This window comes from Plectropomus leopardus, chromosome 13 (assembly GCF_008729295.1).
Source record: "Plectropomus leopardus isolate mb chromosome 13, YSFRI_Pleo_2.0, whole genome shotgun sequence".
NCBI classification, from domain to species: Eukaryota; Metazoa; Chordata; class Actinopteri; order Perciformes; family Serranidae; genus Plectropomus; species Plectropomus leopardus.
This window is the reverse complement of record NC_056475.1, coordinates 9,260,399-9,286,964: the sequence shown is the minus strand read 5'-3', so window position 1 is coordinate 9,286,964 and position 26,566 is coordinate 9,260,399. Positions and strand designations below refer to the sequence as shown.

The following is a 26,566-nucleotide window of genomic DNA, read 5'->3' as shown; positions in this document are numbered from 1 at the left end:
TTTCTAAAACCAATTGACTTCAGAAGGAATAATAACAGCACACATCCTGACACATTTGGACAGCTGTAGACATCATCAACAGCACCCATTACCTCCATCCTAACACATCCTGCATCAGAGCAGTTATGAAAAACACAGACAGTGAAAATCAGAGTTTAATCCATCGCTGTACAGACTCCGACACACTAGTATTATTCTCTTAATCTCAGTATAATCTCATCTCTGATGTGCATTTAAACTTGATTAACAGTGAAGAAACTGTACACTGCTGTAGTAAAATAACACACACATAGACAAAAGGGGCTCATGTGAATTTGGGAAGATTATATGTACCACTGCCAACTTAAGCCATGAAAATAACACAGAATCCCAGCACTTAAGATAAGAGACAGGCTGAGATGAAGAAAAGCTGTCACTGCGTCAAGTCATGTAAAGGCCAAGCGGCTGCACGAGGGAGATGCAAATGCCAAAAGAATTACTCAATCATTTTCACTATGGCTCAGAAGTTTAAGTATTTTTCTTAATGTTAACAAATACAGACAGGTGAAAACATTATTTTTATGCACTGGTCAATTTTGAGATTTTGGCTTTTTTCTTTGCTTCTACATGTCTTTTATCCAGTCTAGTGGGGGGAAAGTATCTAAAATACACATTTAGATGTTATTTTAGTCTAGATTTCTCTTCTGGAATTTTATGCAGAAAATACATATTTAATTGGATGATGCCTCATTTTCATATTTGAACAGAAGATTTCAGAAACTTGCAATTAAAAGATAATTTTTCTTGATGTTAGTGATCAACTGGGGGAGTTTTATGATAGTACTTATTAGTTAAAAAATGTTACTCTTAAGAATGTATGGAAAACTTCAATACATATTTTTTATGTTTTTTTTCTCAAAATGACTATTTTCTCAAATTCTAAACCAGAAATCTCCGCTTCAGTAGCGCTCATGTACACCAAACTTTCTACTGTTATGCGTAGCTGTATTTTGAAGATGTTAATAGAGGGGTTTGTACATAGAACATCACATTCCTAAAAACATGATAAAAATTATTTTTTTGTTGACAGAAATTTCAGATTTATGGAGTGATAAAAAGAGATATCCAAAATTCTCTCTGATAAAACCGTTTCCTCATATGTGTCAACAAAGTTAAACAATCATTTTTAACCTGGATTTTTCCAATGTTAAGATTTTTGTTCTGGAAATGTCTTCAGATCACAACAGATTTAATTAGATAATTGCAAACGTAAACATAACATTTCAGAAAACTCCGACAACAATTTTTTTTGTTTAGTTTAGTTTAATTTTTAGTTTAAAATTGGGATAATTTCATGGGTATATCTAGATACTAAATTTTTTACCTTATTAACCCGGGATGTCTCCCCTTAAAAGACCAAACCAACAATACACTAGTCTGTCTCTCAGCACTTACCTCCCCTGATCTGTCTTTTAGTCCACTTGTTTCTACTGAAACAAATCTGTGTAAGTCTTTAAAACAGCCAACAAATGCATGTCTTCTTTAATTGATATATTTTTCATAACAGCTGGACACATTTTAGCAAGCTTTACTCCCACTACACAAGTGAAGACAGTTGGTGATAAAGGTGTAAACAGAGTTTAAACCATTTATTGAGTATCATCACAGAGTGCAGAGTGAAAAAGCAGTGTGAAATCAGCAACCAGAAATGGTAGACTCACTCCATGTTGCTGGCCTGAAAATCCTAATTAGGAGGATTCATTCATGATGCTGCTTTATATCTAGGATGCCAGTAAATAAAGGATTTTATTTATTTTCCATGTCTTTCCTTTCAAAGGTTTTACATGATTAACAAAGAGCCCTTCAAAGGGGGAGAAAAGGCACATCTGTTGAGCAAGGTGCTGTCCAACAGGGCTCTGTCAAACTTCAACAAAGAAGAGTTGCTGCTAATAGTTCCAGTGCTCAGAGTTGTGCCCTGCCAAAATATTTGTATGCATAATATTAATGTGGCTATCTTCTTCTAGCTTTATCTACATGTGAAATTTCCTGTTCTGGAAAAATACAAAGTAATATAAAACATTTATTTAAAAAAGCATTTTTTTTTTTTTACCGTGCAATAAAAGTCTTTTTTTTTTCTTTTTCTTTTTTTTAGCCCTGTATGAAGGCCTTATTGTGCGTTCACACTGCCTAACAACACAACAAATCCTACCGATCCAGTTTAGTGACAGTTATATCATCACCAGTATTTCAACAAATTTGCCAGCCAATAAAACATGTCAATACCTGAAATCTGATTGTGTGTGGATCAGAGTTTCAAGCTTTCCTGTTCTCCTACTGATGACATCTTGTTTGTTCAGCTGATGAAAAGCTAGTTACAGGCACACAACTATACAAACCTTTACACTTCTCTCTGCAGTTTTTAGGTAAAATATCACTACATAGTACCAGCACTGGGCATGACGGTAAGTAATATGCTCTTTGAAGTTGGTACCAAAATATTAAATCTGTAAGCTAATGTTTTTATTGTTCATGTTTTATTTGCCTATTCGAATTTCCAATTGGTCAGGTGATGTCAGGCTACCAGAATGAGGCAGAAAGTCTAAAACATGTTTTTACCTGATCTGGTTAACAAATAACTGCTGTCAGTTCTGTGGGTCGTGGGAGAAAAACAATTATGTTCTGCCTCTTTCACATAACCTGCTGCTACTCTGAGGCCATTACGATTTTTAAGAACTGCCGGTATTTTTTTCCAGCAAAATGGGGGATGCTGAAGATGGTGGACAGTCAGAGGGAATTCATGAAAGCAGCTAGGAAGGATACAGAGAATGCATTTTGATTATGCAGTGAACTTTCAATCCTGTTGAAGATTTTTCCAGAGGGAAATGAAATGTCTTGATAATGTTACAGTGAGCACAAATCCATGTGACAGTCCTGCCCCACCCCCTATCTACCCCTAAAGACTGTTTATAGTTTGCTATGTTAAACCTTTAAAATAATATAAATGTGCAATGCTAAAAAAGCAGGTAAAATAAAATACATAATTTGGCTTATTGAAAACATCTCAACCCCACAGTCTGTCAGCACAGAACAAACTAACAGTCAAGTTGTTTGCAGGTTGGACGCACGATTCAAGGAAGCTGTAAGGGATTTCTTTGAGGGCTTTACTTTACAATGACTATCGAGGTGCTGTGAATGGACTCCATGACAGCAGCCAGGCGACTGCACAGGTCGTGGGCCTGGTTGACATGCACTTTGGGAGGGTCTTTAAGAACTATTGTTTCAGCCGAACCGTCCAGAACCCGAGGCAGAAACTCACCCAGCTTCACCTGCAGTGAGGCTGAAAACAAAGGAAGAGCAGTAAGAATGGGGATTTTATTTTAGCACATTTAAGTTTAATGTTTGTTGGTGTTAGTATCAGTGGAGGTCCTAATTTTCCTGCTCTACTATTGCACAGAAGATAGTGTATGCTTCCAGCAGGAAGCAAGGAAGAATGCTGCTAGAGAGCATGCATGGATATATTAAAAAAAACATTTTACATGTTCTAAAAATTACATTTGATGTAGATGCATGCAACATGCTCATTAAGCCTAGGGATACACACAATTTGTTTTGTTGAGAAACACTGAATGTAAGCACCAGAATAAACCATACAAATGACTGGATAAATGAGACTTGGATTGTACTGTGTGAGAGTTTGTAAAGAGATATTTTGATATAGTTTTGCTGTTAAGCGTGGACCCCTATGAATTTAATTCATCAAGAATTTTCTGTTTTTGGATTCTCTGTTCACTATGGAGGCATGGGGGGAAAAACGTTTTCTTCACAAATCCAATGTAACAAAGGCTGAGTAATTAACATACAAATGGTCATCTGGGCGTGAAATATTCCTTTAAGTAAGTTTAAATGTTTAGGTGAGAATTATTAAAGCGTTTTTTTCAAATGCAAAATTCAACACATGCAAAAAAGTGTTAATTCAAGTAATCTTACCATCCATGTCCTGGCCCAGGCAGCAGCACCAGTGGCTGCGGATGCTCTCCATGGCGTCTCGATCTTCTTGAGATAAAGCTGCATCCCTGCTCATCAGATGAAGGCAGGGGATGACGGCTTCGTCCATGACGGCGATGCCCTCCTCCACACTGGTCTCCTCACCACTGCAGAAAAGCTTTGAAGCTCTTTCATTCAATGCCTGTGTTGTGGATGTTTGGAGGGGAAGGATGGAGAAAGCTACTGTTACAAGGTTTTCTCTGTATACATTATGTTATGTGTTTGTCAAGATACCAAATCAGTGCTCATAATGCATTGCAGGGAATCACACATACAGATTCACACATGTATCTATACGCACATCTTGGTGCATTGAAATCTTAATCGGATTAGTTTACCTCATACTGAGTGGATATTATGTTTATGTGTTGGTAAATCTTAATACATACATTTGTAAGTTAGTGATAAAAATCTAATATTCTTCATCACCTTTATTATAACTTAACACCAGGCTTAAAAGGTGTGAGTCACTGCCCTCTCTGGTTGAAAGTTTCAAGCCGAATGGCGGTGGTTGGATGTGATTCGAAGTGGGCACCTGTTGCACCTTCATCTACAACTAATCGTGTTGTCATGTGTTCAGAGTACACCTGCACATCACTTCAGCAAGGGGATTAGAGAACCCAATGGTGGTCACCAAAAATAGAAATTTCAGGGGCTGTTAAATGTCTCTAGATAAAAAGTTTGCATTAATGTTACACAACTGAAGACTACAGAATTACTGACCATGAGTTATGTGGTATAAAAACAATTGTAACACATTATCCATTTTGGAGCTGTTCTCACATAAAATGAGCTTCATCATCAGGTGAAGTATGCTCAGTTTTAATGGGATTCTGGACATTCAAATTTCCTTTTTCTCCTGAACACGTCTTGTTCATGTTGGCTTGAAGGCTAAAGTTCATGTGATATGATCAAAAGCTCCAGAACAGCCACTACAGTGGAATCCGTTTGGGTTTTTTTTCTCACCTTCTGCTTCCAGGGTCAATACTGAACTTTGAACCTCCACACCATAGTCATTATTTTAAACACAACAACACAAAATTTGCATTGCATTGTATATACTTTTCATACTGTAAGTATGACTTAAAGTCAGCTATAAAACATTTGTCCTGTTAGAGACACCACTTAAATTTACTCTGTGTATAATTTTAAGTATATTTATGTATGTGCAGCGACGTGTTCCAGACTAAAATATTTCAGCAACAGTTGACCGAATGTCATAAAATGTCTCATGGACACAAATAGTTCCCAGACGATGAATGGCATGATTCCGATACTCCTAAAATTTCCCTTTTATGGAGGCCAAAATCTCTACTTGCATAAAAGAAATATCAAATCACAAGAGCAAGCTGTCTTTAAAGTTATATTTGTTCATTAAGCTTATGCTTCACAATAATGTACAGTCAACACACACACTGACTGTAAGAGCTGCCTTACTCACAGTGAGACATTTCCTCCTGTAATTGGCAATAAGAGACTTTTCCATGCCACGTTTCTCTCCATTCTTTAGCAGACTGGTGTTGGTCTCGTATGCATGAGCCAGGAAGATCAATGCCTCCCGCATCCTGCAGCACAAACACAAGGCGACAGTCACCATATCATTCTCTATAACAACTGAGTCCCACTATTGACGATAAATAAAGAAGTATTTACGATTTTACTTGGAGCCCTCAAGCCTCTCGAGCTTTTTAACAAAATATTAGTGCTGCATATCTTTTCTTATGAAACAATGCCACCATCAAAAGATGCATTTTTTCCATCCTGTTTTTCATACTGCACAAGCTGAACTTCCTCACTCTTAAAGTCTTGTTATTCTCATGCACAGTGTCAGAAAATGATTAACTATGTTTATTTGTTTATAGTTGTATCTTTTTTCTCTATATTGTAAGTATAGAATGATTATTGTGACATTGTGAAACTTTTGTTATTAAGTTTCAAGAAATGTTTAGGTGCGACACACAGATGAACACAAACAAAAAGATTGCTATTGATCCGCAGAAGTGATCTGACACACGCTGGCCAGTGCTGTAGTGGTGAACACCTGACACCTACTTCCCATGCTGGTAGTGCTCCAGTCCAGTCAGCAGGTAGACAAACACCGTTCTGAACAGCCTGTAGTCATCATGCCACTGCTGCGAGAAAACACAGGACAACCAACAAATGCTTTAGTTGCTGTTTGTGCTGTTTTTTAAAATGTCTGATCAGGTTTCTGCCACTTAACAGTCACTAAATACAGCCGTTATTTCGTCCTCAGTTGTTATTTGGTTAGTTTGTCATTCCATTTCCCTCCTCTCTCACAGGATAAATCTGCTGATATTCTATATTTTTCTTCAACAATTCTCTTTTGATGAAAATCAACATTGCCTTGGTCCGTCTCTCAATACTTTCCAATTTCCAAAACTTGTCAGTGGCTCTCAGTCTCAAGTCATCTGGTTTCTGCTGACGTTGATGTCAATAGTTTACTTTCGAAAAGAAGCTCAGGAATTTCTAAACACAGCTGGTTATTGTAGTTTTAGCAAATGTTACTCAAACAGGAGGTAGGTACTATTTTCAGCTGGTGTATGTGGGATAGGTGGTCATACTAAAGTGGATTTTCACTTTTGTCCAATCCCACTCCCACAAGAAAGACCTGCTGTCCCCCTCCAATCATGAAAGAATGACTCTTGTCTCATCCCATTCCCATAAAGCAAGAAAATAGCATTTATCCATAATAGAACAGAATATTTATATAATAAAACTGACTTTTTGTGATTATGATCCCAGTCTCACCTGCCCCGGTTAACTATATGTCCTGTCTCATCCAAGTCCCATGATGAATGGTGGAAATGACTCCATACCCACTGGAGAATAATAAAACTTTCTAAAAAAATCCTGCAAGAATCCCACAGGGTCCCAGGAATTCTAAGAAAAAAATGTCTACCGTGGGACCGACTCAAAACAAACTACAGTGGCCTTGTTCAGCAAAAAGAGGGAACAAGTCATCCAGTTCAACAGTGTGGCTCATTAATGTGTTTTCTAGGAAACAAAGGAGCTCCACGGCACTGAGGAATAAACCATTTCTGGCTTAGATTACATTGACAGTACTTTTTAGAGGCATCAATCCATTGTTGGTTTTGGCCTTTTCATAGGATTTGACAATGAGAAAAACATTGAATATCACCAGACTTATACTTTCAATAAGTGACAAGTCTGATGTTAAGTTTCTATTATATTCTAGTGCATAAAACCTTTGGCACCATGGACATCAAATGTTTTTTGTAAGCTACTATTCAGTTGCCAGCACCTCATATTCTGTCTGTACTGCGTATCTTTGCTATTTCAGTCCAGTCCATTTTCAAAAATATCTGTCACAAAATTACTTTTCATGTCTATTTCTACATATTAATGGTCAGCATGTTGTCCCTGAATGTAAAGCAATTAAAAGACAGCAGAGACAGATATATTTCCATTGAAATAATTACAAAATGGGACAGATAAACTCCAAACAGCCTATTAATCAGCCAATCAGTCTGTCCTCTGCCAAAAAGGCAGAGGACAGACCATCTGTAAGACAGTACCAAGTACTCATCCATATCCATGTCCTCGGGTTTGATGAGGCGCAGCTTGGCTCGGGCTTCCCTCATGATACTGATGGCCCTGCATGTGCAGAAATGACATGTGTATACTTTTAATTCACAACAATGTTGAAACAGAACCTTCACACCATGCTGCAGGTCTCCACTCTAGACACTAGATGGCATAACAAGCATGCTTTACAGTCAACTGTATGTCTTGGTCTGTGAAATGCTGCTACTCTGAGTGGAGCCACATTCAGATTTTATCTCACTTACTTCTGCTATGTGTAAATATTGTACAATATATACACAACCTACTACACAGACATCTCCCAAATATTATCTGTTTTCTGACAAAGCAATTCATCTTGTCCCTGAATTCCTTCAGCCTCACAACTTGCTCTGATCTAATGTGTTATAATGTCCATATAATGTCAAACAGAGGCTTCTCATTGATCTTTGGATTTGTGATCCATTTTTTCAGTATTAGTTTCATACTCATCGAATGTCCACTTGTCTTTTATCTGTGTGTACCTTTCATCAAAGCTGAGGTTGCGGTCAGTAAACTGCTCCAGCAGTGTCCTCTCAACAATGCGATTGGGTGCCTTATTCTGGAAGAAGTAGACGAGAGCGTGCTGCAGACGAGGGTCCTCCTGGGGTGTGGTCTCCTCCTGGGAGAGCTCATACAAGCGTGAATACTCCTCATGGAAAGCCTGAAGGAGCAGTGGGAGATGTATCTTAGTTTTAATTATATTTAAATTTGCTGATATGCTCATTGTGGGCAAACACGTAAAAGCGCTAGAAAAATTTCATGTGATGTAACCTTGTAACCAACAGTGACTGACACACCTCAGACTGACTTGAACAAAAGCTGAGTATGTTGTAAGAGTTTTGATGCTAACAGAGTAAAGGCTGGTAGACATAAAAATAAAAATAAAATCTCATCAAAACTACATAAAAACAAGTAAATCATTTGTATTTACTCAAGTATCTCCTCACAAGGAGAAAAACTTTCTTTTTTGTTACAAAGACAGCGGCACACCATTTGCAATATTTGCTGTGTTTCAGAGTATTTTATGATTTTAGGATTTTATGCATCAAAGACAAGGTTAAAGCACTCGTCTTGTTATTGATCTGACCTTCTTACATTTAGAATAATTAATAAAAAAAATAGTGTCATCATCATTTATAGAAAGAAATCTTTATAAAGTTTCTGATTGTTAATACAGTGTATGTTCTGTGCTGATGAATGATGAATGATGAATGATGAATATCCTTAAGAGATTAACTTTTATTCAAGTAGTCAGGTACCTCATTACACTTTTATTATTTTGTCCTGATTCTAATAAATACATTGGAAAGAAATATCTTATTTAATGTAGCAATGTAAAGATTTTATGTTGGCTGGCAAATCTATCTGAAAAAGTAACATTATTTAATTATTTTATCAACGTGAGACGCGAGGATCTCTAACATCCCTGAAAGACTGTACCTTGATGAGACCAGCCTCGGGGCCTTCCTTATCAAAAATTTGTCTGGCCTTGGCTATGGCGAGAATGACGCCCTGCATAGCTGGAGTCAGCATCATCTGGGAAATGACACAGCAATGAAGAGGAGAAATAAAAAAGACTAAAAACACCACCTGGGCAGCAAACAGTCTGACAATTAAAGCTGCTCATCATGTCTGTGTAAAGATCCTGCACAGTTTAGGTTTGCACCACACTCCTACACACTGAGATGTTGTAAATCTATAATGGAAAATGTCAGTTAAGTAAGAATTTAAAAATGACTAACAGCGACATTCAAATGTGTCCCAAAAAAGCAGTGAAATAGCAGTGGGTAGAATAAAATCACACACTTGTAGGTTTTCATTACAATATCTGTGTCTGAGTGGTCAAGCTCAGAAAAACCTGAGGACAACCTTCGCTAAATTTTGACTATTTATCAGTCAAGTGGAGTCATAAATCTAAGCGCCATCCCAGAAGAATTAGGAAGGATAAATCCTTTCTTTATTTTAGGAATATTGCACTCTTTTTTTGATTGAGGTCCTTTTCTGTACTTTACTTTTTACATATTACATCACAGAGCAAACAGAGGAAAAAAAGAAATAATAACTTTACCAATACCCCAACCCATGCCAGACCTTAATATATATCTATTATACACAGCCACATACCCATAAAAGGATATACATAACAAATAAATTATAATGATGTCATGCTGTCATCTTCCATATCCCCAATGTGGCTCAAAAAGGCTGCCAAAATTGTATAAAATTTCCAGGTATACCCTCTGCCAGTACATCTAATCTTCTCCAGTTTAAGATGGTACATGACTTCTCTGATCCAATGACTATATGTTGGTGTAATAGGAACTTTTCATTAAACAAAATCAGTCTCCTGGCCAGAAGAGGACAAGGGGTTCAAAGCATGTCCAACAGAGAGGTTATAATCTTAGACTTAATCTTCTGACTTTAATGCAGACAGTGTAAGATTTTAAATTGAATAACAGCATGCAGAAGACATTCTTCTATGGCATTTTTCCCCAAACTTCAACCAGTTTAAATTATAATCTGGGGCATTACTTGAAGTGCAGCTATGTGGTATTAGCTGCTTAATTCATATTACATTATGACACATACTTACCTCTTCATTGTATCCATCAGCATCAGCTCTCACCATAATCCTGCCCACATTGGGGATCTCCACTTCTGAGACCTCATTCTCAGGCTGTCGCTGTCTTGCTGGAACCTCCTGCTGCTGCTCCTCCTCATTCTCCTGCTTTGTTTCATGTTCAGGAGCTTCTTTGGAAGCCTCTGGCTCACCTTCAGCTTGAGGGCCGCCGCCTGCCGCCTGTGTGTCGTCCTTCTCCACATCGAGGTCAGATGGTGCCTGGTCACTAGGCTCTGCTTCAGTGTCAGCAGGAGTCTGGCAGAGAAAAATGTAACAAGAATCACATTAATCTAAAAGAGCCTACAAATAACTGTCTCCCACTGCCTCCCCAAATCTAAACTGCCATATTCCTCTAAAGCTTTTGCTTTTGTTTTCTGTTCTTGTATATCTTGTATATGTTCTTTTCATGCAAGTGTTTTTCAGTATTTTGTATTCTCTGTTTTGCATTTGTATTTGTTTTATTTTAGAATTTCATGTGAAGTGTCAATGAAAACCAAGAAAAGCACCATATAAGATCTATCTATCTATCTATTATTATTATCATTATCATTCCAACAGATATCTATATAGCTATTTAAGCTGTTTAGCGCTTTTCACAATGCTCCTACACTAATCAGCACATCTGTATGCATTGTAAACACCTGTCTCGCAAACAGTATAGATCTGAAAATATTTAGCAGCATGTGTTTTGCTATTTTTACACCAACACCCCCCTCAAGTCTGATGGTGAACAAATTAGCTCAGAGTGTGTGAAATTCAAAATGGCTACTTGTATCCAGTGAAAGGTTGATCTTATTATATAAAGTCAGGTGGGTCAGCAGAGAGACTGTTGCTAAATGCAGTCAAAAAACATTTAGGAAGTAATATTTACTTACATGTGACAAATCAATATGTCAGTGAAGCTCCGGATATGTCAACAGAAGTGTCAATTTTTAAAGTTATTATGTTTACTAACACCAAAAGTGTTATGATGGTGACTTTTCATTTGTTTGTGGTGTTGTATTGGACTGCATATGTAATATTTTGACCACAACAAGATGATATGCCTCCAAAAAAGCCACTGTCTATTAAACTTATAAGTCGATAGCAGCAATTACAACTAACCTTTATTTTATCTGTGAATTACTTGACACCCCACCTGACATTAAACCCAGATTTCCATCACCATGCTAAGCGGTGGAATGGGATCCTTGACCCAGATGTAAACCTTTATTTATGTGGCCTGGAATTTCTGACCCATATTCCACAGAGGGGGAGCGGGTGGCTGGGGGATCTGGACTTGCCCACCTGACTCTGAAGCTCCGTCTCAGCTGAAGTGGAGCTCTGGCTCGGCTCCACGGTGTCAGTGACAGTGGCACTGCTGGTGTCGTCTGGCTGGCAGCCGGGGCTCTGTGGTGGTGGTGGTGACGTTGAGTCTGATTCTTCTGGGGTCAAAAGAAAAAAAAAAAACGAAAGGGGAAAAGACAGGCTGTGAGTGAGATACATGACGAAAAGTACTGTTTACAGTTTATTTAATTAATTTCCTTTTCTGTTGTCACCACTACAGACCTTTAGTTTTCTCTCTGGGCTCTGGCTCCAGATCTTTCTCTGCTTCTGGGTCTGGTTGTGGCTCTGAAGAAGCTTCCTGGTCTGGCTCTTCAGTGGTTGGTCCTGACTGGGGTGCTGGCTCAACTGGTGTTTGCTGTATGATGTCTGGACGGGGGTTTGGGGGCTCTGCAGAGACTGTAGACTCTCCCTGTGGGGCTGCGGTCTGGCAGAACTGCTCTTCCCATTCGCTGAGCTCCTGCTGGAACCAGCGGTTATCTTCATGAACATAGCGTCTGAGGACAGGTGGCAGGGAGTCCATGCCATGCAGCACCTGGCCTGTCTCATCATCTGTGTCCTCTGTGTATGTAGGGGTAGTGTCAGTTAACAGACTCACAGAAAAAGCCACTTGTTGATCTAATCTGCACATATTATAATTGTAAATGACAGTACAACTGACAATACAAATAATTAATTGGTCTTCTTCAAATGAGTAACTAAATATTTACAATATATATAAGATAGGTGTCAAGATTAGCGACATTTTAGAGATCAAGAGAAAATATTGCTAAAAGTTGAGCCTTCTGCCAACTGGACTGTTTAACATTTTTAACCATTGATACACAGGAGGTCTTTGCTTTTACTGTTCTACTTTATAACAATATAGAACAGTCTGCCTCTCAATCTCAGTTAAACTGAGTGGGAGTTACGTTTAAAAAAACTTGAAATATTTCTTTATATAAACTATAATTTCTATAACTTATAGGGACTTTCTGTTACATTATCATGTATTGCTTTTATGCCCCTCTGCATTGCTAATGCACAAATGTACCATTGTTGTTCTGTCTCAGTAAAGTCTGCTGCTGCTGACACGATTGCCAGTATTTGACAGATCCTGTTGCTGCTGGAGTCAAGACTTGTTTACCGAACAAAGTACTTGCTTTACAAACAGGTGCCCAGTCCAGGTTTAAACCCTTATTCTCCCTTTGGGAGAGTCTGTGCACACCAATGTTCACTAGTATTTTTTTGTTCCTCTTTGCTGTGATTCTACTGCAATAGTCTAAAATACCCTCTAGGATTATTCCAGGTTTATCAAATCAAATAAAATCATATCACTGAAAAACACGCAGAAATATACCTGTAATAAGGTGGGGTAGCCTGTCATCGATATACATCAGGCAGTAGGCACTGGCATTGGTCATGCCCCCAAATGAGTCTCGCTCCAGCTCCTCCCATGATGATTCAGTGATGCTTATATCATTGTACTTCATCCAGCGCTGGTTGGCATGGTCGTAGATGTAGGCCCAGTAATGGCCTGCTGATGCCTGGCCTTCATGGACGAGCACTGCGTGCAATCTGTAGGGTGCCTACATAGGCAGGGTGGAAGAGACATCATTGAATCCCAACAGTATAAAAACACTGACACCATATATTTGACAGTGCAACTTTTAAATCCACTGCAGCATAACATTCATCTGATTGGTTCTAATTTGTGCTCTGTTCTGTTTACATTACATTATTTTCTGTTTCTCCAGAGATCAATAACGTGTTATCTAATCTCAGACGATGCTTTCTACAGCTGTAGATGTAAAACGTGATTGAATTGCTGTTTGTCAGAGTGAATTAGGTGAGTGTAAATCTTACCTGGCAGAGACTGTTGTCTGAGTACATGCCCTCCAGTGTCTGAGTGAGCCTGTCAATGCTGGCCTTTAGCTCTTGAAAACACAAGCAAACACAAAAAACAAAGCAACAAACACAGACAGATAACAGAAATTAATACATTACACCTACAGCAAAGTGAAAATTAATTTCCATTACGATTTTTATTCTTTTATCTTTTATTTGCCTCATAATGACACAGTTTCAGAAAACTGGGTTCAATTCAAAAGAATATGACTCAACAATTCACACTGATTATAATCTATTGCCTGGGACAGACAGGAGTCATAGTCAGCTGAGATACTGGGTTCTTTTTCAGTGCAGGTGCGCAGCTCTGTGATAATGAAGTGGTATTTCCCAAGATGCTCTGTGGCTCTTTCTTTAATTATACCAGTTATATATATTCATATGCCAGGAAATTTGGCACGATCAAGAGGAGGAAGAAGTGCAGCAACAAAATGTGCCTTTGGGAAGTCATGGACTACAATTTTAGGGTCAAAAGTGATCTCTTTCTGCACCATCTGCCTTTAACAATTTGTCATTTCTGAAAAAAAAAAAAAAAAAACCTTCTTAGTGTGTAACACATAGAAGAAAAGGAATATATTACGCTATCATGAAATTATCTATTTGGTTTACCAACAGAAGTAGGAAATATCTAGCATTTTGACTGGTTATCTGAGCGAGTTTGTGTTTCTTAATCTGCATGTAAGATTCCACTGCTTGGACTCCCATTATGACAATTAAGAAAAGTTATTTATTTAATTATTTGACAAGAAATTGCCACCAATTATTTTTGAGTTTTTATCTTTTTCCAAGGTCAGAAAAAAACATGTCAAAGCACTTTTAAGACTTTCGAAAGATTAAAGTCAATTTTCCACCACTTAAGGCCTGTTTTTAGATGAATGAATTCAATACCCTTTAAGACTTTTTGAGGATACGCAGGAATCCTGCTGTTCTGCTCTTCATCTCTCTGCAGCATTTAAGTGTCTCTCAGCTCAATGTTTTGGTTTTATAGCCCACATGTTTTCTATTTTGGGTAACTCAGCATACTCATACAGCCACTGCAGGCGGCCATTTTCAGCAAAAACTGATAAGGCCACTGTACTGTGCACTACCTGCCCAACACAAAACAACAGACAAAGTTCACAAATAACTAGATGGCCATTCAGATAGCAAAGACCTCTGCCAAAGCCAAATGCTCTATCTCTCAATGTTAACAAAAGCTTTTAAATTGTCTATTTGCTCTGATCCACTCCAAAATTGAACAGGTTCTGCCTTGGTCCATGCAACACCCTTCGACCAAGTTTCATGAAAACTGGGCTGGTAGTCTTTCTGTAATCCTGCTGACAAACCAACCAAAACAACAAATGGAAACGATTACATGACTTCCTTGGCAGAGGAAACTAGCAAACACAGCGGAGCATACAGCAGCTAAACAGCCCGAAACAGAGACAATAGCACATCAAGACTTGCATAAGCCTGTGTTAAAAGCAACATAATCAAAGTCAGTTTTCACTTGCATACCATTTATGTCATTCTCTACTTCGGTCCTCCAACGCTGCAGGCAGGTCTTGACAAAGTGCAGCTCTTCTTCAGTGATGCTGTGGGGGGCTGGGTGTGGTGGGCGGTCAATGGGGTGTCTGCACTGGGTGAATGGTTTGTATATGGGGGTCCGCTGGCAACTAGAAACCAGGCCCTCCGATGAATCTGTATCTCCAGGTTCACTGAAGGAAGCAAGAAAAGTATCAAAGACAGGTCTATATGTTTATATTTTTTAAAGTTCAGTACATGAAATGATTATGGCGTAAGTAAATATTCTTTTTCAGCTCTAATTTTTGTAAACAAATGTTATTCTTCTCAAGCACAAGGGACTTAATATTAGTGAAACAAGATGTAATGAATGTTTTTTCCCAAATCAATTCAATTACCAGTATCAACAGCGCAGCAACTGAAGGACACATTAGGTACTTGAATAACATGCTGTTCATTTTAAAAACCTGTAGATTTTTTTTAAAATCTGCCTTGTTTGTGATCAGGGGCCACTGCCTTGTAAAGTCTCTGCTCTAGGGGTCGACCAATATTGTTTTTTTAGAGCCAATACCAATACAGATTATTAGCATTTAATTAGACCGAGAACCAATATTTGGAACCAATATGCATTTACAATAACAATGAAAATATTTCTGTCAAAATTCAGATTTTGGAATACAATAAACTCCAACACAAAACTTTGTTCAAATGCCTTTAGCAATGTTTAGTCAAAACAAAACTTTCAAAATCATATACAGCAAGTTCCCAGCAACTTTTGTTATAATAAAGTTCAGGGGAAAATTAAAATAAAAAAATAAATACAAGAAAAATAGCTCCCTTGGGTTTTACAAAGTAAAAGTCCCTCCCATGCTGATACTTTCTTTGCATGTCTTGCAGACTGCCTTCCCTGGTGTTGGTTGAGTGTAATATGCACACTTTTTCATCAATTAATTTTTATCAGTGATCATTAAAATAAAATGCTGATACAAATTATCAGCAAAATGCCAAATATCAGCACCGATAATCGGCCAGGTCGATAATCTGTCGACCCTTACTCTGGTTCTCTGTGTACTCAACCTGTCGTCTTTGGAGATGGGTTCACTGAGGGGGTGGCTTGCAGGGTTTGGAGAAACTGGTCTCAGATCTTCAGCAGGGGAAACATTTGAAGGCTTGGTTGTAGCGAACTCCAACACAAACTGCAGCATGTCAGCCAGAGGATACTTTGCAGGTCCTGAGCCATAGTTTTTGTAGCTGTGAATAAAAGCAGGACACAATTAGTAAAACATTTTTTTCCCCAAAAAGTGGCAAGGTTTTAAAGTTGAGGTGACTTACCACTCAAGTTTCTGCTGAAGGGCTGCAAGTTGCTCCTTGAGTTTCTTCACTTCTACTCTCCTCTCATGGGTCTGTTCTATGTTTTTGTGAAGATATCTGTACACAGAAAAAGTCCCCAAATATTTGTTAAAACATTTAAATAGACAAATAACAGCCTTGATTTTTTTTGTTCCTACTGAAGAAGCTTCTTGTATCATGTCGGAACAACTGAAACTAAATCAATGTGCACATCATGATAGTGTTGTCTGTACAAAGCTCACCTGTCCATATAAATGATTTGTGAGAACTCCAGTTTCTTGTGTATCTTTTCAGGACGACCGAGCTGGGTGTTGAATTCAAATCTAGACAGTTCAAATGTCAGGACAGGTGGTAACTTTTTGAACCATCTCTGCAACCAAGAGAAAATACAACTGTGATAGCAAAGCATCAAAATGTACAAATGGTAAAAATACCTTATAGTGTAGAAATTCTGTCAGTTGATGAAATTATTCACCTCACGGCCAGATGTGGCACTGTGATCTGAATGCAGTGACTCAATCTCCCTCTCAACCATAGCACCTTCTAGACATTCGTCCAGGTTGTTGAAGCCGTTGACTTGCAGGGGGTACTGGCCAAACTGCTCGATGTTACACAACGTCTTACCTAAGCAGAGTCACATACGTGTGAGTAATTGAGAACAGCATTAATTTTGTTTGTCATTGTGACAATAACTCTGACAAAACTCATACCCTCGTGTCTTCTTTCTGTCACAAAGGTGCCATAGAAAAGCTGGACCATGGGGTTTTGTTGTTTGTCTTCTCCATTACTGAAAATAGAGCATGACAACATACTTATGTTATTTAGAAAACAAAAAGAAAAGAAGAACTCATGCATGTGGATGACAACAATATATATCTTACTCATTGGCAGCCAGCTGAAATGCATCCTCTAGCCAGTCAAGCAGTTTGTGGGAAAATTCACTGACATCCTGAAATAAAGACATTAGAAGAAAAGAATGTGCAAACACACTTTATGTATTGGTTTTGGGTATAAAATAAAATAAACTTTGTAGTTGTAAGGAGTTAGGGTTGTAAATACAGTCAAAAGTTCATACAGTTAGTTTGACAAAAATAAATAAATAAACCTAAGTTCCATTTTTCTAAACTAAGTTAACATTTTTGCCAAAAGACCAATAAAGTTTTGTACCTGTTGGGCCTCACTGGTCCTGAAAGCATCTCGCAGTAACTCCACTGCCGCAGAGGGATCCACAAATCTGCGAGTTGAGCCCAACATGAGGGCAAACAGACAGCGCAGCTCCTGCATGAAAGCTATGTTCCTCTTGTCCTTTAAACACGAGCTCAGAGTCAAACTTCAACCCCGTTAAACTTTATCACACAGTCGCTACGTTCTTATCAACAGGAAATCCCAACAGCTTGTTTTCCTCTCTTGTAGATGTTTTAATTTGACATTTTGAGATAAAAAAAATAACCTGAATGAACGAAAATATGACAACAATTGTGCTGGTGACAGTAGCTTACTCACAGAATGGCTCTTACACTTCTCCAGTATTTGCTCAGACAGATGGTAGTTGAGAACCAGCCTCCTGAACACAGGCAGGTGGAACAGTGACTGTGAAAAAACAACAAAATAAAGGACCATGAATGCAGTGCTCCAGTCAAGATCAGATGTGGTAGAAAACCAGCAAAGCAGATCATGATTACAGTGGTTGTGCTTTGTAGTGGTGGTCTAAGTACAAAAGAAGTTGAAAACAGAGCATTCAGGAAGTTCTAAAGCCTAAGATTTTCACTCTCAGGGATTACATTTACACACAACTGTGTCATTATTTGACAATTTGGGTACACTTGATATGAATCTCTTGAACTGTAACATTATGTATGACAGAAAATAAGGAAAAGAATGATAGGTTCCATTTAAGATGCTTCAAACTGTCTGCAAGTGAGTGGGAGGCACCCGTTAATCTACTGTGCAATAAATTTGTGAATGCTTTAAGTTACTATGCTTTCTGGAAATACAAGGTTTGTGAGATAAATTCACTGTTATCTCAGCCTTTAGATAGTTTTGAGAAGCAGGACTTGGGCTGAACATTTTGGGCACATTCAACTAATCAGACATCTTTGTGAAATTCATATTACTGCAAATTTTGTAAGTTTAAAAAAAATGATCCTAAAGAAAAGTTGGATGGGTTTTTGAGTAGTTTCAATAAAATCAAAGTTTTCATTGAGGATGTATTATCACACATTAGGCGAAGTGAAGTCACTCAGCTGTGGTGGTTTCCACTTTTTCAAAGTTACTACCGGAATGCCAAATAATTCAAAACTGGCTCCAAGTGATGAAATAAATAAATAAAATATTATTAACAAAGTAGATACTCGTGTCTCAGTAACTTTGAAAAAATGTGTTGAAAAACAATTTCCTAAATTTTCTGATATTTTACTCCTTGATTTTACAAATAATACTCAATCACACAAACCACACTGCTTTGTTATAAGATACCTGTGATTCTCATGATAAACTTAATGCATTAACACGGGTCAGTTACTCTTATGTGTCATGTGTGGTTGGGAGTGGAGCTCTGAGCACTTCTGAATATCTTGATCTATATTTCCATTTCAGTAGGAAATTCAATTACGGCTTATCTCAGTTTTACTGTAATTTATACCACAAAGGATAATAGAGGGAATATGAGCCGGCAACTGAATCATGTGGTCACTCTGCCTCAATCTGATAGCATAATTACTTTTTAAGGCGAGACTGCTTTATCAAGAGTCGGGCTCTGTTGGATCTACAACAATCGCTTCAAATTAACAAACAGTATCGACACCAGCAAAAATATAAACAAAAGGGTATCATCTGAACGGCATTAGTATTCCAACAACGCTGCCTCATTTTCCCATTTCTATTCCCTGATAATAACCCCTGTCCTTTGGGGGTTTTACTTCTACATCGATGCAGGAACATATCTGAGTTCAACAGAGACAAACAATTACTGTCTCCTTTCTGTCCATTTCAAGCTCATACTAGGAAGTCTACTGCTGGCTCCATCATTGCAGCAGTAACTATTTAATTATCCACACAGCCTGTGCATCTCAATGTGAGTGAGGGCTCCAGTTTCTGTCGAGCCACCTGATAGGCCTGACTAAAACCAGTCTGGAATGGACTTGTAATGGAATTAGCAGCTCAAAGACATACTGTACACTGACATTTAGGAAAAACACAGTTTTCTTTTCTTCATAATATTTTTTAAAAACTCTATAAGGATGGTATAATCAGTAAAAAGGTGAGAGAGAGGGGAGATCTCACTGCTAATGGGGAATACATTTTTTCAACCAGATTACAGAAAACGTAAACGTCATTAACCACATGTTCATTCATTTTAAACAGGTGTTAAATACTTTAGTTTATTGCTTGTTAAGACATTATCATGATAATTTTTAACCACAATGAAGTATAATTTGTGTACAAATCATAATTTTGTTAATGAAATATTGCAGCTAAGTATAAGGCAAGTAAATATAACTAGCATATGTGTAGTCCCGTAAAAAAGTAAAGCTACATCTAACGATTATTTTCATTGTCCATTTTTACCTTTTTTCTTAAAAAATTACTTAAACGATCGAATATTTAATTTTTCTGATGAATAATTTAATAGTTGACAACTAATTAATCATTGCAGCTCTAGTGAAGAGGTACGTTTAATGCAGAAATGTGGTTATTAAAGTTGAGCAATACACATCTCACAAACTCACTATTTAATGTTTTTTAAGTCTTAGCATTTATAAAATTGAATTTAAGACATTTGAAGACTCTCTTAGGACCTGCAGACATCCTGATAAACTGGTAAAAAAAAAACTATCAAAACTATTTTAGAGATTGTTAAAAGCCAAGAACAAACACTTGCTGACTGACTCTAAGGTGTGACACCTCTGACAGACTAAAGTTAGAAATCTTGGAAGGGAAACTCCAAGTCTATAAACGTTTGTTTAGCCAAGTGAGAGAGCTATTTTAAGTTTTAGCAGCTAAGGAGATACTGCTAGAACAGGTGGACACTGAGAAGGAGCTTGGCGAACTTAAATGACAATATGATTAGTGTGTGCTGTGCAGCTTTATTATGAATACTTTTATTAAGGTAATATACATTTAATCTTTCTATATTGTGTGCCTTTTTTATCTTAATGTTTTTTGTTTTAACAACTGTACATACTGTTATTTTAGGATGCCTTTTAACATAAGACAAGGGACTACTGCTGAAAATTAGCTTTCCAGCTAACTCGGGTGCATTTACATTTGTTTAAATGTGGATTAATGTACACTGTCCCTTTTTAAATAAATACATTTGAAATAAATTACAAATTACAAGAATACCTGTCCCACATTTCAGGACACTAAAACTATATGAAAACAAAAAGGAAAGCAAGAAAACAGATGTTGCTGTATCAGTTTGTGTCAAAACATCCTCATCACTTTGATGTAACTGCTCGCACGCTGATTCCCACCTGAATGACGGCACTGAACCAGCAGGTGTTGCCAACATTGCGAATGCCCACGGGCCAGTCGTCCTGACGGATCCAGTCTGCAGGGCTGCACATCTCATTCTGGACTTCACATCTCTTCCTCTTCATTCTCGCTGCGTTCTCCTCTGCACTGGCCTCCAGAGCCCTGCAGAACATCAAGTTATCCATCTGAAAGCAATGAACTGACGACTCTATTAAACACAGCTTGACTTAGTTAGACTCCCTGTCTTGTTTATAGGCTCAATAATAAGTAATAAGTTAAAGGTAAAATCCCCTAAAATCTCTCAGGAAACACAAACTGTGCTGCAAAACAGAATCAACTGCCTGGTATGCCAATTTTATAATAAAAATATAAATACACTGACGTTAGCAGGTAAAGATTAAAGTGTTATTACACTGGCATTTTCACTTTGGCAAAAAACACAAAGTGCAGCTGATGTGGATGTCAGTAGCTTTGCAGGTATTTGATAATAAACCAGAGTATTTAACAAATTGAACTTTTGTTAACATATTTTACTCTTTACCATAAAGGTCAACCTCATGGTGGCGCTAGAAGAAAAATCAGGGTATCACCAAAGTCAGTTACATTCATTGTCTGGGAACCAGTAAGGCCTTAATTTGTGTGCCAATCCATCCACAACTACTGAGATACTGATTAAAAATTTTTAACTGCAGGTGAAATTTGATGGCAGTTCACTGGCAATACATCCTAATAGATGACAAGATATTTCATCCTCTATCTGGTGGACCAACTGAACAAGTTAACGACAGTGCCAAACCAAAAGCCAGGCCACTAGTGTGACTAAAATGTAAGTGCACTTACGATAGCGGTACATTTTAATCAATTTTCATCTAAACAAGAGTCTCCGAAAACTGTTCCTTTGTGTGTTTTTCGTTTAGCATGGGCTGTCAGATGGAGGCAGTTACCTTTGTTGACTGTCTTAGCTTCATAATAATCTTGCAAATAATCTTGATGATGATTTTGGCAGTTTGTGAGAAAGTCAGCAGTAAATTAGAAAAAAACCCCACAGTAAGCAGTATCAAAGAAGCCTGTATAAAAAGCAGGTTCTCTTCTACCTGTTAAATTCTCTCTCCTCTTCTTGGGCATTGTGGGACTCCTGCAGGCTGAGCTCGATGGCCGTCTGCAGTTCATCTTTTTGAAGTCCTGAAGAACCAAACAGACAAAAATGTGTCAACAAGGTCGCGAAATTCTAGTTAAAACAGTTTTATATTCAATTTTACCAACATATTAGGAATAACAGATTGCATAGCTCTTAATCTGTGAAGAAAATTGGGTTGCCTTTGGTTCAGACATGTGCTATATAAATACATGTGCCTTGCTTTGATCTGAGCATTTATATCCTGTGCTGGACATGATATGCTGTCAACCACATGTCACTTTGCACTTTTATGTGATCATATTTTATATCTGAAATATTAAAAAATTTAACAATTAAGTGAATGCAGTCACAATTTTGTGCATGCTTGTTTTGTCCCCATTGTACCTTTCTGGCCCTCCCAGGCCTCTGCAGAGGTCCCTGACTCCTGTGGTTCTCCAGGATCCTGAACCTCTGCAGTCTGGGTGGTCAGCAGTCCAACGGCATGTCCAATGTCACCCTGACTGGCCTTAAAAAGAGAGAACAAGGAAAAGATAATGTCAGATATTCTGGATGTTATTAGTGTCTGCAGAAGATGTAGCAATACAGTAAAACAAAATAAACAAATATGAAATGCATGGAAATAAAGACAGAGCAAACTGTGTTAAAGGAACATAAAAAATCCCCTTCTGTGTTTGAAACCAGCAGCAGACAAACATTTCTAATTTTGTAAGAACTCTGAGAGCATGTGCCCCTCCCGAACCTGTGAGCTCCTGCTGTTTCTCTGTCTGCCCCTGGTACAACAGGTTGGATGATGCCTGCACCGCAGTCAGCCAGACTGTTTAGTGTACTGTTTGTCAATTATCACTTTTATGAGGTTCCTATTAACTCAGGCTCCTAGGGATTTTTCCTTTGCAGTCGTGTTTCAAAAAATAAGCAGTGTGCTGGGGTGGAAACTTGGCACCCTGGGGGTGCTTTTAATGTAATCAAAGAGTGTTCCTTTAACATTAATTACATGAGAACAGCAAGGGCTATGTTTTTTAGCCAACTAGCAGCATGGCTCTAGGGATAGATTCCCATGAGATTTTGTACACACATTTTTGTTCTCTACAGGATGAATTGTAATTTTACATCTCTCTAAACCCTTTCACGCTTATAACAAACCTTATGACAAACCTTATGCATGTAAGTCACAAGAGACCCCTGACTTTTGCAATTACTTTATTATTATCAAGTGTTCAGTATTTGGAAAATCACAATGCTGTGTTTATGTTACACTTCCTTTATGAAGTTCATGCTCTGGCTTGCATTTTGGCAAAATAACCAAGTGCTACAAACAGGGAAGACACCGTCAATGAGTAAAATTTGATGACGACTTTTTAGGTCTTACATTCAAGGCTCTGTAGAGAATCTGTGGGTCCTGGATGCCAGTGATCTCCCTCAGCTGGTTGATCAGGATTTCACTCTGCTGATGGAAAGGATTGCCCAAACAGAAAACAACAGTCATGTCAACATGTTGTATGCCACACATTGTTTGGGTTGGTGGTGTAATCTAACAAAGTATATTTCCTGATGAGTATCTGGACTTTACTAGAGTTTTTATATTTCGGTCAACTTTCAGTTGTGCTCTAGATTTCCTAAAGAAAATGTATACTTTCTTTCTGATACATTTCCCCTGAGAATTTTTGTCACTTTGTAATTACAATATTAAAAGGTTTGGCAAATCAGTGGTGCTAGCTTGCATGTGAGATCAAAGGTTTATCACATAAGGTTGTATGCAAACAAGTGCTCTGAAAACCACAGTTAATTCCACTTGGCGATAATACCCACTTCATAATAAGAGCAGAAAATGGCATTATGATTATAATGTTTCGAGGAGATAAAGATTTGTGACAGGTAACTGCGTGGTAACTGTTCCACTGTACTGTGTCAGACCTGGAGGTCAAAGGTTTTCTTTAAGTCCTTTGAGCTGTGAAGAAAACCTTGTTTTACTTTAGGTTGCATGTCCGCTCCAACGTTAAGGTTGTGTACTTGTTATGAAGAAATAAACGGAATAATTCTCAGTTCTCTGCCCCTTTGCTTTTTAATTAATGACATTGACTTGCACTTTTACTTTAGTTTTGATGCATAAATAGAGTAAATATAAGACACTTATTACTTATTCACATAATATTCTAAAATGTAACTTTAACTTCTACCAAACTCACTCGTTTAAATCTGTACTTTTACTCAAGTGTGGCCTAGAGGTACTTCATCCACCACTGGTGTGGGTTAGTGACATACCCGCATTCGACTGATCAAAGTGACAAAACTGGGCCACAAGTGAGCCTTATACTGAGTACAGTATGTGGCACCTGAGGATAACGGCTTATAAGTGTGTCACTTTTAGCCTCTGACCGAGCTGGTCAAACACTCATGGGGTATATATGGAGCTGAAGGACAAATGTCCAAATGCCGACATTGTCATGCCTATAGGAGGTCCACATGTTGGCTGGGTCAGGACAATGGCGCAATGAAACAAGGCCAGATTGGCTTCAATAAGCAGCATTAAGGGAATAGTTTGACATTTTGAAGATGTGCTTACATTGTTTCTTACTGAGACTTTGATGAGAGGATTAATCTAATCTCTCTGCAGCATATATGACGACCCAATGAGAGAGAAGCCAAAGGAGACTCCAGGAAGTTACTCATCTCAGCCAAGAAATATACTAGCGTGTGACTTTCCACGCACTTTTTGGCACAGAGTGGTTAAACTAACAAGATATAACATGTTATTTAGTGGCTTTAGAGGTGCTGGTAGGCAGAATGTTGGAGGGCAGGTAGAGTCAGATTGGCTGTTTGTCGTAGTTTCCAGTCTTTCTACAAACTAAGCTAACTGGCTAATCGTGGTAACTTCATATTTACTATACTGGCAAATTAAGTGTGTTTCCCAAATTATTAACCTGTTCTTTTAATTCCTCTTATTACAGATTTGAAAGTTTAAGTACAAATTGTCACGTTGTGTTTCAAAATTGTTTCCTTGGTGGGGACAAATTACTGAAGCCTACCTTTAAGCTAGACTTGAACATTGTGGGAAATGTATTGAGCCAACTAATTGTATGCCAAATCGCCAACATACCAAAATTACATTATCCACATTTAGACTGGTGGACAAAAATTCTCAAAGGTTGTTATGTATTTTGACCTCATAAACATGAAAAAGAAATAACATAACTCTGCTAAGTGAGAAGCGCTATATATAAAGCCTTCTAACCCAACAGCAGGTGGACATGTCAGGGTATCTCTCTCACACATGCATAAACACACACACACACACACACACACACACACACACACACGCACACACACACACACACACACACACACACAGGAAGCCAAGAGCAAGTTGACCAGACTTATATGGAGACCAGGGGGCTATCTGAGACCCTCTTGGTTAGCCTCTATTTTAGGCTACTGACATGGATAGCACAGGCTTCTGTTTATCATTCCACTCACCATGCCACCAGACATGAGTGACAAAGGCACTGGGTGTCTCTCTCTTTCTCACACACACCTCCTATGTCAATACCAAATAGAAAACAGAGGCAAATAAACAGAATAACAACACCACATAAGTTCTACTGTTGGTAAACCCTTATCTCTTTTGTACATATTATCATTAGAAGCGTGGCTCAATATACTGTCTGCTGGAATAGTTCATTAGAAAGCCCTATTGATAAAGCAACAGACTGCAGAGCCAGATACTGGTTTAAGTGCTAATGTTACACTCAAAAATAATCTAGTTAACTTTTTAATTATGAGAATTCAAATAAAAAATAAATTAAATCTTTTACACCCTGTATCTGTAGGCTATATAATTGATTATAGCAGTAATAAGTCCTGTGTCATATGAGACTAGCAACTGACAACATCAGATTAAAATGTGAAAATTTTGTTTATTAAGAAACTTTTTGCCATAGTGCCATATTACCATATTAACTCGAATAGTTGCCTCTATTTTTTAACCAACTTAAAGTAATTTAGCGAGCCAATATGCAGTTAGCAAAAAATCAACGCTTTTACAAATATAGCTATATTTAACTGCTAGCTAGCTAATAAGGCACATCTGAATTATGAATTTTATTAAAATACGAGCAGTTTGCTTCATTTTTGTATGCCGAATTCAAGAGTCTTTTCTGAACAATATGATAATGTTTGACATTTTTTTCTGCATATTGTTAAAAGGAAATTATGGTAAAAGTAACTTTAAAACGCAGTATTTTTAGTAGAAGTTTGGGCTTCGCACAGCAGAGGGGTTAGTGTTAGTTTCTCGGGCATTCCGATACAAACATGTCACTTGTTACGTTAATAACGGTTCCATCATCCTTTGCGCTCACCGAGTTTGTTGAGTTTTCCCCATTTTCAGTCTGTTCACCTCTCATTGCAGATAAAAAAGTGAATTTCTTCCTGTTTTCAACAAACGCTTTTAGCCCTGACTCCGAGTCACACCAACTCCATCTGTCAAACGCCGAGAGCGACCGGCCAGCTGCGCGCGCTCACCTGTCAAGACACGCGCGTGCACCAGAACGTTAACGCGCGCGTTCTCACTCACACACAGAGTGACAGGACATTTCTAAACTTAATACAATACTCATGTGACAAATTTAACACTTACCCCGATGATA

The 26,566-nt window shown here is 38.0% G+C and overlaps 1 protein-coding gene across 3 annotated transcripts; it reads right to left on the bottom strand.

The window, feature by feature from the left end:
• Positions 1 to 1,601: 1,601 nt before the first annotated feature.
• On the bottom strand, positions 1,602 to 26,424 carry usp28 (ubiquitin specific peptidase 28). Of its 3 annotated transcripts, none has more exons than XM_042498692.1 (26): positions 26,279 to 26,424; positions 23,293 to 23,370; positions 22,311 to 22,431; positions 21,883 to 21,970; positions 20,788 to 20,950; positions 17,816 to 17,902; positions 17,480 to 17,617; positions 17,194 to 17,261; positions 17,023 to 17,099; positions 16,788 to 16,936; positions 16,555 to 16,682; positions 16,295 to 16,390; positions 16,040 to 16,213; positions 14,957 to 15,156; positions 13,418 to 13,488; positions 12,912 to 13,140; positions 11,798 to 12,133; positions 11,537 to 11,670; positions 10,223 to 10,504; positions 9,070 to 9,165; positions 8,112 to 8,290; positions 7,581 to 7,659; positions 6,076 to 6,155; positions 5,465 to 5,588; positions 3,967 to 4,165; positions 1,602 to 3,316 (listed from the first exon to the last, which is right to left on the bottom strand). In XM_042498692.1, exons 1-26 carry the CDS (start codon positions 26,321 to 26,323, stop codon positions 3,141 to 3,143), a joined length of 3,597 nt encoding a protein of 1,198 aa, XP_042354626.1. In that variant the 5' UTR covers positions 26,324 to 26,424; the 3' UTR covers positions 1,602 to 3,140. The 3 variants fall into 3 exon arrangements, with proteins under 3 accessions (XP_042354626.1, XP_042354625.1, XP_042354624.1); XM_042498691.1 differs by having other exon boundaries at positions 11,537 to 11,673; positions 23,293 to 23,367; positions 26,279 to 26,423; XM_042498690.1 differs by having other exon boundaries at positions 11,537 to 11,673; positions 26,279 to 26,422.
• Between the last annotated feature and the right edge of the window lie 142 nt (positions 26,425 to 26,566).

Bases quoted from the DNA above. Each gene is read 5' to 3' on its own strand.
- usp28 (XM_042498690.1), bottom strand. From the start codon at position 26,323: ATGAGAGGTGAACAGACTGAAAATGGGGAAAACTCAACAAACTCG. The intron at 12,134-12,911 runs GTATATTTCTGC...CTACATACACAG, and splicing joins GCTACCCCACCTTATTACAG to AGGACACAGATGATGAGACA. The intron at 8,291-9,069 runs GTACAGTCTTTC...CTGCTCCTTCAG, and splicing joins CCGAGGCTGGTCTCATCAAG to GCTTTCCATGAGGAGTATTC.